The 15123-nt window shown below is 50.8% G+C and overlaps 1 protein-coding gene across 1 annotated transcript in view; it reads left to right on the top strand.

Moving 5' to 3' along the window:
* The window catches only part of OTOG (otogelin), a 95436-nt gene that overhangs the window by 51795 nt on the left and 28518 nt on the right, over positions 1-15123 (top strand). Inside the window, exons 30-36 of the mRNA XM_050759239.1 lie at positions 2233-2511; positions 4684-4801; positions 5516-5595; positions 6043-7811; positions 8552-8720; positions 9011-9156; positions 10099-10188. Of these exons, the coding sequence (XP_050615196.1) occupies positions 2233-2511; positions 4684-4801; positions 5516-5595; positions 6043-7811; positions 8552-8720; positions 9011-9156; positions 10099-10188 (2651 nt within the window). The remainder of the gene's footprint in view (positions 1-2232; positions 2512-4683; positions 4802-5515; positions 5596-6042; positions 7812-8551; positions 8721-9010; positions 9157-10098; positions 10189-15123) is intronic.

Raw genomic sequence — 15123 nt, 5'->3', positions numbered from 1 at the left:
CTCCCATCCCATACTGCTTCTCCTGGGCTGTACCCAGGGTCCTGGGCAGCCAAGGAAAGGTGCCTTCCAGGTGGGACCTAGGGTGGCTGCATGGAGGAGGTGTCCCTTAAAGGATGGAAAGATGGTTATGCGAAGAAGTGGAGAGCAGGAAATGTCACGGAGGGGAGGACTCAGCAGTCACCGAGGCCCAGGCTTCCCACTCTGGGGAGTCACCACCACAGCCTGACAGAGGTCCCTGGGGTGCTAGTGTTACCTGAAGATTTTTTTGGGTGGGAGGTTACTTATTTATTAATAATCATATGTTGCCCTTCTGTAGGACTTCTCATGTATCGGCACTGTTCTAAGTGCTTCATGTGTAGCAACTCATTTAATCCTCATGACAATCTTAGGAGGTAGGGACTATTATTTTCCCAATCTACAGATGAGGGAGCTGAGGCCCGGAGAGGTTAGGTGATTTACCTAGGGCGCAGTGCTTGTTAGTGACAGGTGCCAGCCGTTTGGCTCCAGAGTCTTTCATTCAAACTCCTCTGCCATACTGCCTTCCAAACCGAGGCATTAAAGAAGAAATACAGAGGATGGCAGGCGAAGTCAATCGAATATTTACAGTACAGCCCCGGACTCTGCACCTCAAGGTCTCTGCCCTGTTAGGAGGACAGCAGGGAAAACAGTGGAGAAGCCTTGATCCAGGTCAACCCTGTCTTCATGAAGGAGGAAGCCAAGGCCCAGGGAGGAGAAGTGACTTGCCTGAGGTCACGCATCCCGTAGAGCAGGCTGGGGCTAGCACTCAGTGCCCTACCACGCTGGGCTGCCCATGCCGGCGCCTGCATCCCATGGGTGGGGCTGGCCCTGTGGCGGTGAAGATGCTGGGCTCTGGCCTCGGCCTGCCTGCGTCCAGCCCTGCCTCCCTCATCCACTGTCAGTGTGACTCTGGGCCTCTCTTCCCTCCTCTGTAAAGTGGGAATAGTAATATCACCACCTTTTAACCTCTCACAGCAATGTATTCTCTCCCCACCCCACAGCTGCCAGGATGGCAAGCTCCATGAGGGCAAGAATTTTCATCATTTTGCTCCCTGTTGTGGCCTCAGTGCCTAGAACATGGCCTGGCCCACAGCAGGTACTCAGTAAATATTTGCTGCTGAATGAGGGAATTTTTCACTTCACAGGGTTCTCGTAGGAATTTTATAACCTGCAGGCAAATGGCTTGCTTAGCACAGTGCCTGGCATGTAGTAAGTCATGTGTAAACAGCAGCTGTGATTATTAACATGAATAATGAAGCCTGTCTCCGTTACCTGCCATCTTCTCGCAGCTGCCCAGGGAGGTGTAACAGGGACACTGTCGTCCCTCCTGGGGACACAGGGGACACATGGGAGGGGCTGAAGATGCACCCGCCCAGCACCATGCTGTGCCAGGTGCTTCACATACACCTCATTGATGATCCCTCCAACAGCCCAGGCATGAATGTGCTTGCCCACATCACAGCCAGGGTGGTAAGCTGGAATTCCGGCCCCGTGCTCACCCCCTGCGCCTGCTTGTGGATTTGGGACTTGAGGAGACCCATAAGGCCCTGTGCAGGGGAAACTGCCCACTGGGCATCAAGCCGCATGCCCTAGAACTGGGCAGTTATGGAGACCGGAGAGGGAGGACAGAGACGAGCTTTGGGTCTCTAGGCAAGCTCTCTCTGGGACCCTCTCCCTATCTGTGGGTTGGACGAAGGGCTGCCAATGCTGGCCCTCTGGGATCCTGTGAGAAGCAAGACCAAGCCGGGGACCCTATAGCCTGACAAATCACCAACCCCCAGCCTGCCCCACATGTCCAATGCAATGCAACCATCAGGGCAGCTGCCTCTGTTGTATTCGCTGCTGGATCCTGGGTATCTAGAATGGTGCCTGGCACATTGAGGGCACTCAAACATGTTTGCAGAAGGAGGGAAGAATGGAAAGAGGGGTGCAAGGGGGACAGAAGGAGATAGTTCAGTTACCTTCCCGAGGCTCAGCAGTTGGGGGATCTCTAAGCCTCCACTCGCCCTCAGGCAGAGACGGTGAGAGCAGAGGGACAGCTGGCAGGCAGAGTAGGTGGGCCGGGGGCCGGCGTAGGGGGCAAGGCCCGCTGGTCTTCAGGCGTGCTGCCGTCCAGAGTTGTTGAGAGAGCAGATGTGTGCCAGGATGCTGTCCCCGCAGCCCACCAGTCTGGACTTCTGCCTGCACTGACCCTCTCCGTGTGGTTCTCTGCAGACCCAGATGTGGTATCCCTGGAGGCAGCAGACAGACCCAACTTCTTCCTTCACGTCACAGCCAACGGGTCTCTGGAGCTGGCTAAGTGGCAGGGCCGTGACGCCTTCCAACAGCATGCCTCCTTCTTGCTGCACCGGGGCACATGGCAGGCAGGCCTGGTGGCCCTGGAGTCCCTGGCCAAGCCCAGCTCCTTCCTCTGTGCATCGGGCCCGGTGCTGGCCCTGCGGCTGTACGAACACACAGAGGTGTTCCGCCGGGGCACGCTCTTCCGCCTTCTGGGTAGGTGACCCCCTGCCGTTGCCCTCGGCCCCTTGGCCCTCTCAGTCCACTGCTCTTCCCACCCTGTCCCCACCTCACCCTTCCAATTGCCCCTAAGAGGCAGAATCCTCCTTCTCTTGGCACAGGGGGCCACATGGGTGCCACCCTGACACGAGAGGTGGCCCGGCCTCCATGTTAACGGCCTAGGGAGCCACGGACAGTGTGCTTGGGGTCCAGCCAATGTCCTGGGTCCTGCCTGCTGCCACAGGCCAATTACACGGTCTAAAAATATAGCAGCCTTTGTGGAAGTGAGGGGAGGTGTGATTCTGGCTGCAGCACGCGTAGCCGCTGGCTCAGTTTTCTTGCTGTTGGGGTCACATGCCTGCCCCATGAGTTCAAGGACTGTCACAAGGGGGATAGGTCTGGGGACCAGCAGCCTCATCTCTGAATGGAAGGCCCAAGCCCCTGGACAGGGGTGGGGTGACTCCCCGAACTTCCACCGAGGCCAAGGGGGTCCAGGGCCTGCCCTGCCAGCTGTGTCTGTCCCCAAAATATTGTTCTCTGCCTAAACCCTGGAGTTTCTTTACTGTTTTCTCTGTCTTGCATGGGGCTTGGGGGTACTTGTGTCTGTGGATGGATCCATTTGCATGTACACATATGGAAATGTGTTTTCAGCCAGCCTCCTCATTTCATCACCCACCCCACCCAAGCCAAGGCTGGGTGAGCTCATTCTTCCCTTCAGCGGTTAGCAAGTCCGCCCTTGAACTTGACGTGGGACAGGTTTATCACCGGCCATGATGACAAGACTTGCTCATGATGGGAATATTTGTGTCCCTTTCTGGAAGACACTGGGGCATGAGCCCAGACTTTGAAGCTGGACAGCCTTGGGTTCAAATCCTGACCCCGGTCCTAGACACTTGGAGGAGAACCCCTATCTCCTTGACTTGGTTTCTTCACCTGTGGAATGGGGATATTTGTCTAAGTGTGCTGTGAGGACTGGCTGTGTCTCGTGGGCTTTGCCCAGGGCCTGGCACATAGTAGGTGCTCCCCAAATGTAAGTTACACTCTCCAGGCTTTTGGAAAAGCAGGTTTCTTCACAGCTGGCAGCAGTGTTCAGGTTAGGGCATCTGGAGGAGCTGCTGGTGGGGGCTGCTCCCTGGAGCCTGCTTCGGAGCCTACCCACACCTCCCTGCTCAGGCTGTGTGTTCAGAAACTGGTCACTTGTGCCGAGGTAGCCTGGGGTCTACTTGTCTGCCTCCAAGCCCCCCATAGGCTGCAGACTTTTCCCTCATTTGTCAAGGTGCTAGTCACAGGGCCTCTTTTGAGAACATCTCCTCTGAAAACCTGTCATTTTCCCAGCATCATCTGTGCCTGGGTTTCCTCTTCTCTAAAGTGGGGGTAATAATAGCACCTACCTCATAGGACGATGGTAAGGTTGAATGAGTAAATCCGTGTGAGATATTTCGGGTAGCACCCAGTGCTGTTTAAGCGTTAGCCCAACTGCAGGGGCAGTGAGGGCGGTGCTCTAACGACCTGCACCCTCAGACCCTAAGAGGCTCTTCAGGGGGCCCTCTGGGAACAGAGAGGGCTGAGCCTGGGGAAAAGCACTTCCCTTGCAAGCTCTCGGGGGCCAGGTGCCGAGGAAGGCCTTGGGCTAGAGGGGAAGGGATCCCCCAGTGCCTTCCCTCACCCCGCAAAGGAGGGCCTCTTGCCTCCATGGAGGTCTACAATAGCTCTGCTAGAGGCAGGGCAAGGAGGAGGTTACTGTGTTCTGGGATGCGGGGAGAGCCTGGGCACCAAGGTCCCAGAGGGGCAGGGTGGGTGGCAGGGCATCCCAAGGGAGAGATCAGGGGTCCAGGCCTCTTCTTTGGCCACCTTTCGAAGCCTCACTCCAACTGCCAGGGCCAGAGCTTCCCTGTCCTCAGTCCTTCCCTGTCCTCAGTCCTTCCCTGTCCTCAGTCCTTCCCTGTCCTCAGTCCTGCATTCAGTTCCCAGAGCCCCGTCCCCAGGATACCCCAGGCACTCACACCAACCACGGTGAACACAGTTTCTCCTTAGCGTGGTTTTTTCCCCATTCACTTTCCCTGCATGGGTCCATTTATCCCCTCCACAGAATGGGCGACAGGGCTAAGCTCTGGGACTTCCTCTGTGTCTTCACCTGACCCAGAGTTGCTACCCCATCTCACTTTCTAGATGCCAAGCCCTCGGGGGCTGCCTATCCCGTCTGCGAGTGGCGCTATGATGCCTGTGCCAGCTCCTGCTTCCAAACCTGCCGGGACCCATGGGCAGCCAGCTGCCGGGATGTACCCAGGTGAGATGTCAGGGGCCGTGGGCATGGAGTCAAGGTGCGTGCACCAGTGTGTGTGTGCACTCACATACACTTGTGTATGAGTGTTTCACATGTTGAGTGTATGGGGATGTGTGTACCAGGGTGACTGTCTTTCCATATATGCACATATGTGAGCATATGTGAGTATCTATTTGTGCATGATGTGCGTGCAGCAGAGCCTTGTGTGTGTTTGTGTGTGTACTACTACAACTGTGCATTCATTGTACACAGTTGCATGTATGCAGGTGTTGTGTGCAGCTGTGTGCATGTGTGAGGGCGTATTCACTGATGTTTGTGGGAGTCTCTGTGGGTGTGTTTGCATGTATGTGTAAACATTTAGGTGTCCTGCAAGGATGGAGGGGGTACATGAGACCACGTGAGAATGTGCCCAGGCCGAGACACATGTGAACATGTACATGAGTGTGTGCAGAAGTGTACCTTGCTTGTGTGTGTGTTTCCCTCTCGGTCTGAGGGGTAGAAGTGTGCAGGAGTGTGCTGCATACATACTGGGTGTGTGTGCTCCTGTACATGTGTGACAGCATCTCTAAGGAGGGTCATGTGTGTCTACATGTAATAAGCACATGTGTGCACACATGCGTGTCATAAGAAAGGATAAGGCCTGTGCTCAGTCGAGGGAAAAAGAGGTGGCTCTCCCTGTATTCCAGGCCACTAACCTGCTCCCTGCTCTGTCCTCAGGGTAGAAGGCTGTGTCCCTGTGTGTCCTGCCCCCAAGGTCCTGGATGAAGTCACACAGAGATGTGTCTACTTGGAGGACTGTAAGTGGCCCGGACTTCTCATCCTTCCCTCAGATTTCCTCTAAGTCCCTAGGGTCTCATTGAGCAGTCATGCCTCAAAGCTCCCAGGTCCCAGAGAAGCAAGATCAGCACAGGGACCTTTGGAAAGAGATACAGGCAGAGGGGAGGCACAGGCCTCATCCGGTCTATTCGCCTCGTTTCACAGAGAGGAGAAATGAGGCGCAGAGTGGGGTCACATGGTGAGAAGGTGGTGCAGCCAGACTTAGACCTGAGGTCTCTTGGCTCTGGGGTCAGGGTCTGAGGTCGGGCAGAGTTCAGACCTGCTGACTTCTTCTGGCCGTCAGAAGCTGCCCTCACCCCATCACCAAGGGTGCCAGTCCTCAAGCCCCACACCACAGCCCTGCCCAGCGATGACCCCCTGGGGCAGCAGTCACCCCGCCTTCTGAGCCTCTTCTCTTGTCTCCACAGGTGTGGAGCCAGCAGTTTGGGTTCCCACAGAGGCCCTTGGCAATGAGACCCTCCCTCCCAGTCAAGGGCTGCCCACTCCCAGTGACGAGGAGCCACAGCTGTCACAGGAAAGCCCCGGGAGCCCCACCCACAGGCCAGCCCTGGCCCCAGCTGCCCCACTCCCCACAGCCCTGAACCCACCAGTGGCAGCCACTGAAGAGCCAGTGGTGTCTCCAGGCCCCACCCAGTCCACCCTGCAGCAGCCACTGGGGCTCACTGCCTCTCAACTCCCTGCCCGCCCCACAGAGGCCCCAGCCAGCAAGGGAGTGACTGCCAGCCTCCTGGCCGTCCCCCACACACCAGAGTCCTCATCCCTCCCTGTTGCACTGCAGACACCCACACCTGGCACGGTGTCAGGTGCCGTGGAGACAACAAGGGTGACTGTGATCTTTGCAGGAAGCCCCAACATCACAGTCTCCTCCCGTTCACCCCCTGCCCCTCGCTTCCCGCTCATGACCAAGGCTGTGACAGTCCGAGGCCATGGCTCCTTGCCTGTCAGGACGACACCCCTACAGCCCTCCTTGACAGCAAGTCCCTCCTCCAGACCTGTGGCTTCCCCTGGAGCCATCTCCAGGTCCCCCACCTCCTCAGAATCCCACAAGGCTGTGCTGACACCTGCAGTAACTAAGGTCATAAGCAGGACAGGGGTCCCCCAGCCTACCCAGGCCCAGAGTGCTTCAAGTCCCAGCACCCCTCTAACTGTGGCTAGAACAGCAGCAGAACAGGTTCCTGTCAGTCCCCTCACAACCAGGAGCGCGGAGATGGTGCTGTCCACAGAGAAGGGCGAAGCCGGGCACAGCCAGCCCATGGGTTCGCCTGCCTCCCCACAGCCACACCCACTCCCCACTGCACCACCCCGCACAGCCCAGCATACCACCACGGCCACCAGGTCTCCAGCTCTGCCCCCAGAGACCCCAACTGCCGCCAGCCTGTCGACAGCTGCTCATGGGCTGGGAGCCACACCCTTCGTGTCCCTAGAGTCAATTGGTCCATCCCAGTTCCTCTCTGGCCTGCCTCCCGACACCAGCTTGCCCCTGGCCAAGGTGGGCACATCTGCCCCAGTGGCCACCCCTGGCCCCAAAGCCTCTGTCATCACCACTCCACTCCAGTCACAGGCCATGACTCTGCCTGCTCAGACACTTAGCCCAGCACCGCCTTTCACTCCCGCAGCAATGACCCAGGCATACCCACCTGCCCACATAGCACCCTCGGCAGCGGGCACAGCTCCAGGCCTGCTGCTGGGAGCCACGTTGCCAACCTCTGGAGTCTTGCCTGTGACTGAGGGCATGGCCTCCACGGTATCTGTCGTCTCACGAAAGAGCACCACAGGGAAGGTGGCCATCCTATCCCAGCAAGTGTCTCTGCCCACCTCCATCTATGGCTCTGCCCAGGGTGGGCCCACAGAGCTCATGCCTGCCACGAGCCACCCTCTCACCCCCTTGGTGACTGAGCCCGAGGTAGCCCAGGCAGGCACAGCTCTGCCAGTGCCCACATCCTATCCCCTGAGCCGCGTCTCAGCCAGGACGGCCCCCCAAGACAGCACGCTGGTTCTGTTGCCTCAGCTGGCTGAGGCCCATGGAACCTCGGCAGGGGCTCACCTCGCAGCAGAGCCCGTGGACGAGGCCATCACAGAACCATCTGGGCACTCAGCCCCAGCCCTGAGCATCGTAGAGGGTTTGGCGGAGGCTTTGGCAACCACCACTGAGGCCAATACATCCACCACCTGTGTTGTGAGTGATTTGTCAGGGTTCTGTTCCCCCTTATGTGACCCCACCCTTCATCCCTTCCCTCTTCCCTGCTAGATGGAGTTTTAGTTGCTATCCTCATTCCTGCCCCAAGCTCCTGGTCCCTGAAAAATTCTCCAGTCTCCTGTTGGCCCCAATGCCATAGCAGGGTTCCGCCTGGCCTATCTAGGCCCTGGGGGGCTGATTGGATGGCCTAGTGTGATGCCCAGGTGACAATGTGTGTGCTGGTGTGTGCCTTTTGTGAGTCTGCTGTGTGCGTTTGTGTTCACATGTGTGAGACAGTATGAGCGCTTGTGTGTCTGCATGTGTTCTTGTGTGTGTGATGAATGGTGTTTGAGACATCCTCATGTGCATCTTTGTGCCTTTGTGAGAATCTGTATGTGTGTGTGTGTGCGCGTGTGCGCGCGCAGGCTTGCGCAGGTATGCTAGGGTTTCTGTGAGTGTGAACTAGTGTATATGCATGCCTGTGTACCCAGACCTCTCAGCGCAGGCCAGGCAGATCTGTAGAGGTCTCCGAGAATCATTCCCTGACCTCCGAGCTCACACTAAGCACAGCGCCAGGCCCCAGATGGCTTGTCAGTGGGTGGGGGGTGAGGGCATCTTTCCCTAGAAGGTCCCTTGCTCCACTAGGGCCTATATGTGGGAAGGATTGGGTGCCCTTATAGCTTGCAGGGTGGGCTGTAGCTCCTCGATGGGCACTCACACTTCCTCCACTCTGTACCCAGCCAATCGCCGAGCAGGACTGCGTCCGCCACATCTGCCTGGAGGGCCAGCTGATCCGCGTGAATCAGTCCCAGCACTGTCCCCAAGGCGCTGCTCCCCCTCGCTGTGGGATCCTGGGCCTCGCCGTGCGGGTGGGTGGGGACCGCTGCTGCCCACTCTGGGAGTGTGCCTGTGAGTCAATGGGATCAGCGGAGCCTCCTGCATCCTCCCTGTATCCTTACCCCAGCATGACCGCCACCCCTGATCTATGTGCCCCAGACTCCCCTCCTGTGGGACCCCGACCTGGCAGATTTCCTACGCTTGTGACCTCTGATCTGTGTGATGCCTGGTCTGAGCCACCCTCCAGACTCCAGGCCTCTGCATCCATCCAGGAAGAGGACCAGGAACCTGCCCCATCTTCCTAGGCGGCCTTAGTCTTGGAGACATCCACCGATTCTTCTTGTGCCCTGTCCCTCCCCCAGGCCGGTGCTCAATCTTCCCTGACCTGAGCTTCGTGACCTTCGATGGGAGCCACGTAGCTCTGTTCAAGGAGGCCATCTACGTCCTCAGCCAGAGCCCAGATGAAATGGTCACCGTCCATGTACTGGACTGCAAAAGTGCCAACCTGGTGCCTGCCCCATACCTCCCTCCCTGCTGGGGACTAGGAACTGGACAAGGATAAGAGGGGAGATGGAGCAGTGAGCCAGGGTTCCAGAGGCAAAGACAGATGTGGAAGCCCCCCTGAGCTCCCTCTGTCTCCAGGAATGGGCAGGGCCTCCCAGGTGACGGCTCCCTGGGAGGCTGGGGGAATAATTGAGTGGAGTGTGCTGCCTCCTGGTCCCAGCCTGTTCCATTCCCAGTTTGTGCCAGCTTCCTGCCATGTAGGAGGGATGGTACGGAAGTGCAGAGGAACTGGGATGTCACTCCAATGGTGTGGACCGAGGTCATAGGTGCTGGCTGCAGGGAACTCCTACTAGGATGTCCCCATAAGCCAGGTGGAAAGAAGTAGCTTCTTTTCTCTTCCTCTTCCTCTTCTCTTCTCTTCTCCTCTTCTCTTCTCTCTTGTCTCCCCTTCCTTCCTTTCTTTCTTTTTCTCTTTCTTTCTTTCCTTCTTTCCTTCCTTCCTTCTTTCCCTCCTTCCTTCCTCCCTCCCTCCCTCCCTCCTTCCTTTCTTTCTTTCTTTCTTTCTTTCTTTCTTTCTTTCTTTCTTTCTTTCTTTCTTTCTTTCTTTCTTTCTTTCTTTCTTTCTTTCTTTCCTTCCTTCCTTCCTTCCTTCCTTCCTTCCTTCCTTCTTTCTTCTCTCTTCTTTCCCTCCCTTTCTGGCCACCCTTCCTCCCTCCCTCCCTCCCTTCCTTCCTTTTTTCTGTTTTGGTCTGGACTTGCATGAGGTCAAATGGAACCAGAACTGTTCCATGGGATCCTGGGCACCATCTGCCCAGCCTGATGGGAGCCCCTGGCATAGTGCAGGGGGGAGTCAGGGGAGACTGTACTCACATTTGCTGTGCCCACTCACTTGGAGGGGGGCAGAGGACAGGGCTCTAGGTTGATGAGGGCTGGGTTCTCTCTGCAGGGACACCTGAACTGGCCCCCATTCTGTCTGGTGATGTTGAACGTGACTCACTTGGCCCATCAGGTCACTATTGATCGCTTCAACCGAAAGGTGAGTGCATCAAACAGCCAGCCTCCAGGGCAGGGCCACAGTCAGCTGAGGGGCAGGGCATCCAGGGGTGGAGGGGCTGTGAGGCTGAGTCATGATTCAGGGCAGGGATGGGGAGGGGACCTTTTTTTAAAAAATAATGCAAAATTAGGTATATTTGGAAGTGATTATAATTAGAATGCTTGTGGCCACTCCAATGTCAGGGGAAGAAGTATACCAGGAGGGATGGGATATTGTTGTGACAGAGAAAAAGTCGGAAAGGCAAGAGACAGTGGGTTTAAATATTTGTGGCTAAAATATCTCACTTTTGCAATTTTTACAAAAACCTATGGCCACATGAGCACATTACTACCAGGGCCCCTACCAAGAAGTGAGGAGCCCTGAATTTAAGCTTCATTGGCCTCACTAAGTCCACCTTTGTCAAGGAGGCCGGGGTATCCAACAACAGCCCACCTTCATACGGGCATCCTCTTCAGAGGGCCACCTTTGCTCCTCCCAACAGGTGGGCAAGGGGAACTGATCTATCTCCTCCTCAGGTCCCAGAGTTGTAACTCTTTCCCTACTTCCTGAGCCTCAATCTGCAGCCTTCCTTTTGGAATCTGCCCTTGAACACAGGGTGCGGCACATTTGAGGCACTCTTAGGAACGGGGTTTCAGACAGTAGATTTCCCATGGGATGGAGGCTTGAACAGAAAACTCCCTGAGTTTCATTTCTTAGTTTATAAAATTTTTCCATTAAAAAATTAACATATACTCTACATGCAGTAAAATTTACCCTATTTAGTATACAATTCTACAAGTTGTAACAAGCACTTACAGTCACGTAACTACCACCTCCAACCATGATATAGAACAGTTTTATCATCCCAAACACTACCTCCTGCCTCTTTGTTGTCAACCCCTCCCACACCTGCTGACAACCATTGTCTGCTGCCCCTATAGTTATGCCTTTTCCAGAATGTCATATAAATTGACCAGAGTATATGGTGACATTCATCCACATTGTTGCACAGATCAGTATATTAATCCTTTTTCTTGATGAATAGTATTCCATTTTATGGATGTACCATAGTTTATCCATTAACCAGTTGAAAGATATTTGAGTTGTTTCCAGTTTGGGACAATAACAAAAAAAGTGGCTGTAAACATTTACATACAGGTTTTGTGTAGATAAAGCCCCCAGGAGTAGATTTCTGGGTTGAACAGGAAGGACGTATTTAGCTTTTCAATACTTGCCAAACTGTATTCCAGAGCGGGTACTTAGCATTCCCATCAGCAATGGATGAGAGCTCCAGGAGCTTCGCAACCTTGCCAGCACTTGGTGGTTTGTGTTTGTTTATTTGTTTAGTCATTCTAATAAGTGTCAAATAGAACCTCATTTTGGCTTTAATTTGCATTTTTCTGCTTACTGAAGATGTTGAGCATCTTTCCATGGGTTTATTTTCCATGGTATATGCTCTTTGGTGAAGTATCTGTTCCAGTCTTTTGCACATTTTAAAGATCATGTTGTTGTATTGAGTTTTGAGAACTTTTCCTGTGTCTTTTGGATATGATCCCTTTATCGATATAAATCTAATTTTCCAGTGGTTTTCTATTCACCTATTAGTGTCTTTCAAAAGACCGAAGGTTTTTTATTTTGATGGTGTCCAGTTTATCAGTTTTGCTTTTATGAATCATAATACTGGTGTTGTACCTAATGAACCTGGCCCAAAGTCACACAGAATCTCTTATGTTTTCTTCTAGAAGTTTTATAGTTTTAGATATTACTTTTATGTGTATGTTGCATTTAAGGTTAATTTTTGTAAATGGTGCAAAGTATGAGTTGAGATACATTTTTCAAATGTGAATACTCAATTTTTCCAGCACCATTTTGAAGAGACTATTCTGTCTCCATTGAACTGTCTTTGAACGTTTATTTAAAAACCAGTTGGCCAGGGACAGTGGCTCATGCCTGTAATCTCAGCACTTTGGGAGGCTGAGGTGGGCAGATCATGAGGTCGGGAGTTCGAGACCAGCCTGGTCAACATGGAGAAGCCCCTTCTCTACTAAAAATACAAAATAAACTGGGCATGGTGGCACACACCTATAATCCCAGCTACTGCTACTCAGGAGGCTGAGGCAGGAAAATCACTTAAACCCGGGAGGCAGAGGTTGCAGTGAGCTGAGATTGCACCATTGTACTCCAGCCTGGGTAACAAGAGTGAAACTCTGCCTCAAAAAAAAAAAAAAAAAAAAAAAAAAAAATGTTTGGGAGTATTTATATACTTTTTATTTTGTCCTATTAATCTGTCCTTTCACTGATGCTACACTGTCTTGATTACCCTTACTTATTATTAAACCTTAAAATTAGGTGGTATTGTTTTGTCTTTTTTTTTAGAGACAGGGTCCTGCCCTATCATCTAGACTAGAGTACAGTGGTGCAATGATAGCTCACTGCAGCCTCGACCTCCTGGGCTCAGTAATCCCCGTACCTCAGTCTCCCAAGTACAGGACAACAAGTGTAGCCACCATGGCTAGCTAATTTTTAAATTTTGTATAGAGATGGGGTCTCACTATGTTGCCCAGGCTGGTCTCAAATTCCTGGCCTCAAGGGATCCTCTTGCTTCAGCCTCCCGAAGTGCTGGGATTACAGGTGTGAGCCACCGTGCCTGGCCTAGCTATTCTAATGCCTTTAACTTTTCGTAGAAATTTAGAATCAGCTTTTTTATTTCTACCAAATGTCTTCCTGGGATTTTGAGTTTCATTCAATATATAGATTATTTGGGAGAAGAATAATTCTTAACATTGGTGAGTCTTCCAGTCCATGAACATGGTTCATCTCTATTTTTTTATGGCTTCTTTGATGTTTTTATTTGTATTTTGCAGTTTTCAGTGTGAGGATCCTACACATACTTTGATAGACTTATTCCTAAATAGTTTATATTTTTTGGTGCTATTGTAAGTAATTCTGTTGTTTTTGTTTTTCTTTCCAACTGCTGATTACTAATGCAAATGCAACTTATTTTTGCACATTGAGCTTGTATCTTGCAATGTTACTAAACTCAGTTATTAGTTCTTATATTCTTTGGGTTTTTCTACATAGGCAATTATGTCCTCTCCAAATATAGACAGTTTTATTTTTTCCTTTCCAATGGGTATGCTTTTAATTTATTTTCTCTCACCTGTTGCACTGGCTAGGACCTCTAGTGTGATGCTGAATAAGAAAGGTTGAGAGCAGTCATCCTTGTCTGATCTTAGGGAGAAGGCATTCAGTCTTTCACTGTAAGGCATGATGTTAGTTGTAGGCTTTTCACAGATGTCCTTCATCAGGTTAAGAACATTTTCTTTTATTCCTAGTTTTCTGAGAGTTTTTTATTACCAGGAGTAGATGTTGAATTTTGTCAAATGCTTTTTTCCATACCTATTTGGATAATCACATTGTTTTTCTTTTTAAGATTATTAATTTGATGAATTACATTGATATTTGAATGTTAACCCAGTCTTGCCTTCCTGAAATTAACTTCATTTGTTATATTACCCTTTTTATACATTTTTATATCCTTATGATGGGTATTAGTCTAAATTTTCTTTTCTTGTAATATGATAGTTTACTATTGGTAGCAGAGTAATACTGGCCTCATATAATGAGTTGGAAAGTATTCTCCCCGTTTTAAGTCTCTGGAAAAGTATATAGACTCGGTAATATTTATTCCTTAAACATTTGGTAGAATTCAACAGTGAAGCCATCTGAGCCTGGATTTTTCTCTGGGGAGATTTTAAAACACACGTTCAATTTCTTTAGTAGATGTAGAGCTATATTGGTTATATATTTCTTCTTTGGTAAGTTTGAGTAGTTTGCATCTTTCACAGAATTTGTCCATTTCATCCAAGTTGTCAAATTTATAAACATTAAGTTGTCCATCATATATTCTTGCTATACATTTAATTTCTGTAGGATCTGAATCTATGTGCCGTATCTAATTCCTGACATTAGTTATTTATGTCTTCTCTCTTTTCCCTGACAAGCCTGGCTAGAGGCTTATCAAATTTATTGTCCTTCTCAAAGAATGGCTTTATTGGTTTTCTCTATTATTTTTATGTTTTCTATTTCATTGATTTCTGCTATCTTTATTATATCCTTTCTTCTGCTTACTTTAGGTTTAATTTACTCTTCTTTTCTAGTTTGTTAAGGTAGAGGCCTGTGTCATTAATTTGAGACATTTCTTCTTCTTCTTCTATTTTTTTTTTTTTTTTTTTTTTTGAGACTGAGTCTCACTCTGTTGCCCAGGCTGGAGTGTGGTGGTATAGTCTCGGCTTACTTCAGGCTCTGCCTCCCAGGTTCACGCCATTCTCCTGCTTCAGCCTCCCGAGTAGCTGGGACTACAGGCACCACCTAGTTTTTTGTATTTTTAGTAGAGACGGGGTTTCACCGTGTTAGCCAGGATGGTCTCAATCTCCTGACCTCGTGATCCACCTGCCTCGGCCTCCCAAAATGTTGGGATTACAGTTGTGAGCCACTGTGCTCGGCCTCTTTTTCTAATGTAAGCATTTAGTGCTACAATTTTCCCTGTAGGTATTGATTTAGCTGCATCCTACAAGTTTTGGTATGCTGTGTTTTCTTTTTCAATCAGTTCAAAATACTTTTAAATATCCCTTTTGATTTTTATTTGACCCATGAATTATTTTAAGTGTTTTATTTAATTTTCAAATATTTTATAATTTTTCAGATGCCTTTCTGTTATAGATTTCTAATTTAATTTCATTGTGTTCATAAGACATAATTTATCTAGCTTAAATTCTTTTACATTTAGTAAGATTTATTTTACGCCCAAGAATATACTCCAAGTAAATGTGTATTTTATTATTGGGTGGAGTGTTCTATGAATGTTAATTAGGTCAAGTTGGCTGATAGTGTTGTTCAAGTATTCTAAATTCTTACTAATTTTCTACCTGTTTATTC

This window comes from Macaca thibetana, chromosome 14 (genome assembly GCF_024542745.1).
Source record: "Macaca thibetana thibetana isolate TM-01 chromosome 14, ASM2454274v1, whole genome shotgun sequence".
Classification (NCBI taxonomy): Eukaryota; Metazoa; Chordata; class Mammalia; order Primates; family Cercopithecidae; genus Macaca; species Macaca thibetana.
Note: the sequence above shows the minus strand (reverse complement) of the source record. Positions and strands in the feature narration are given on the sequence as shown.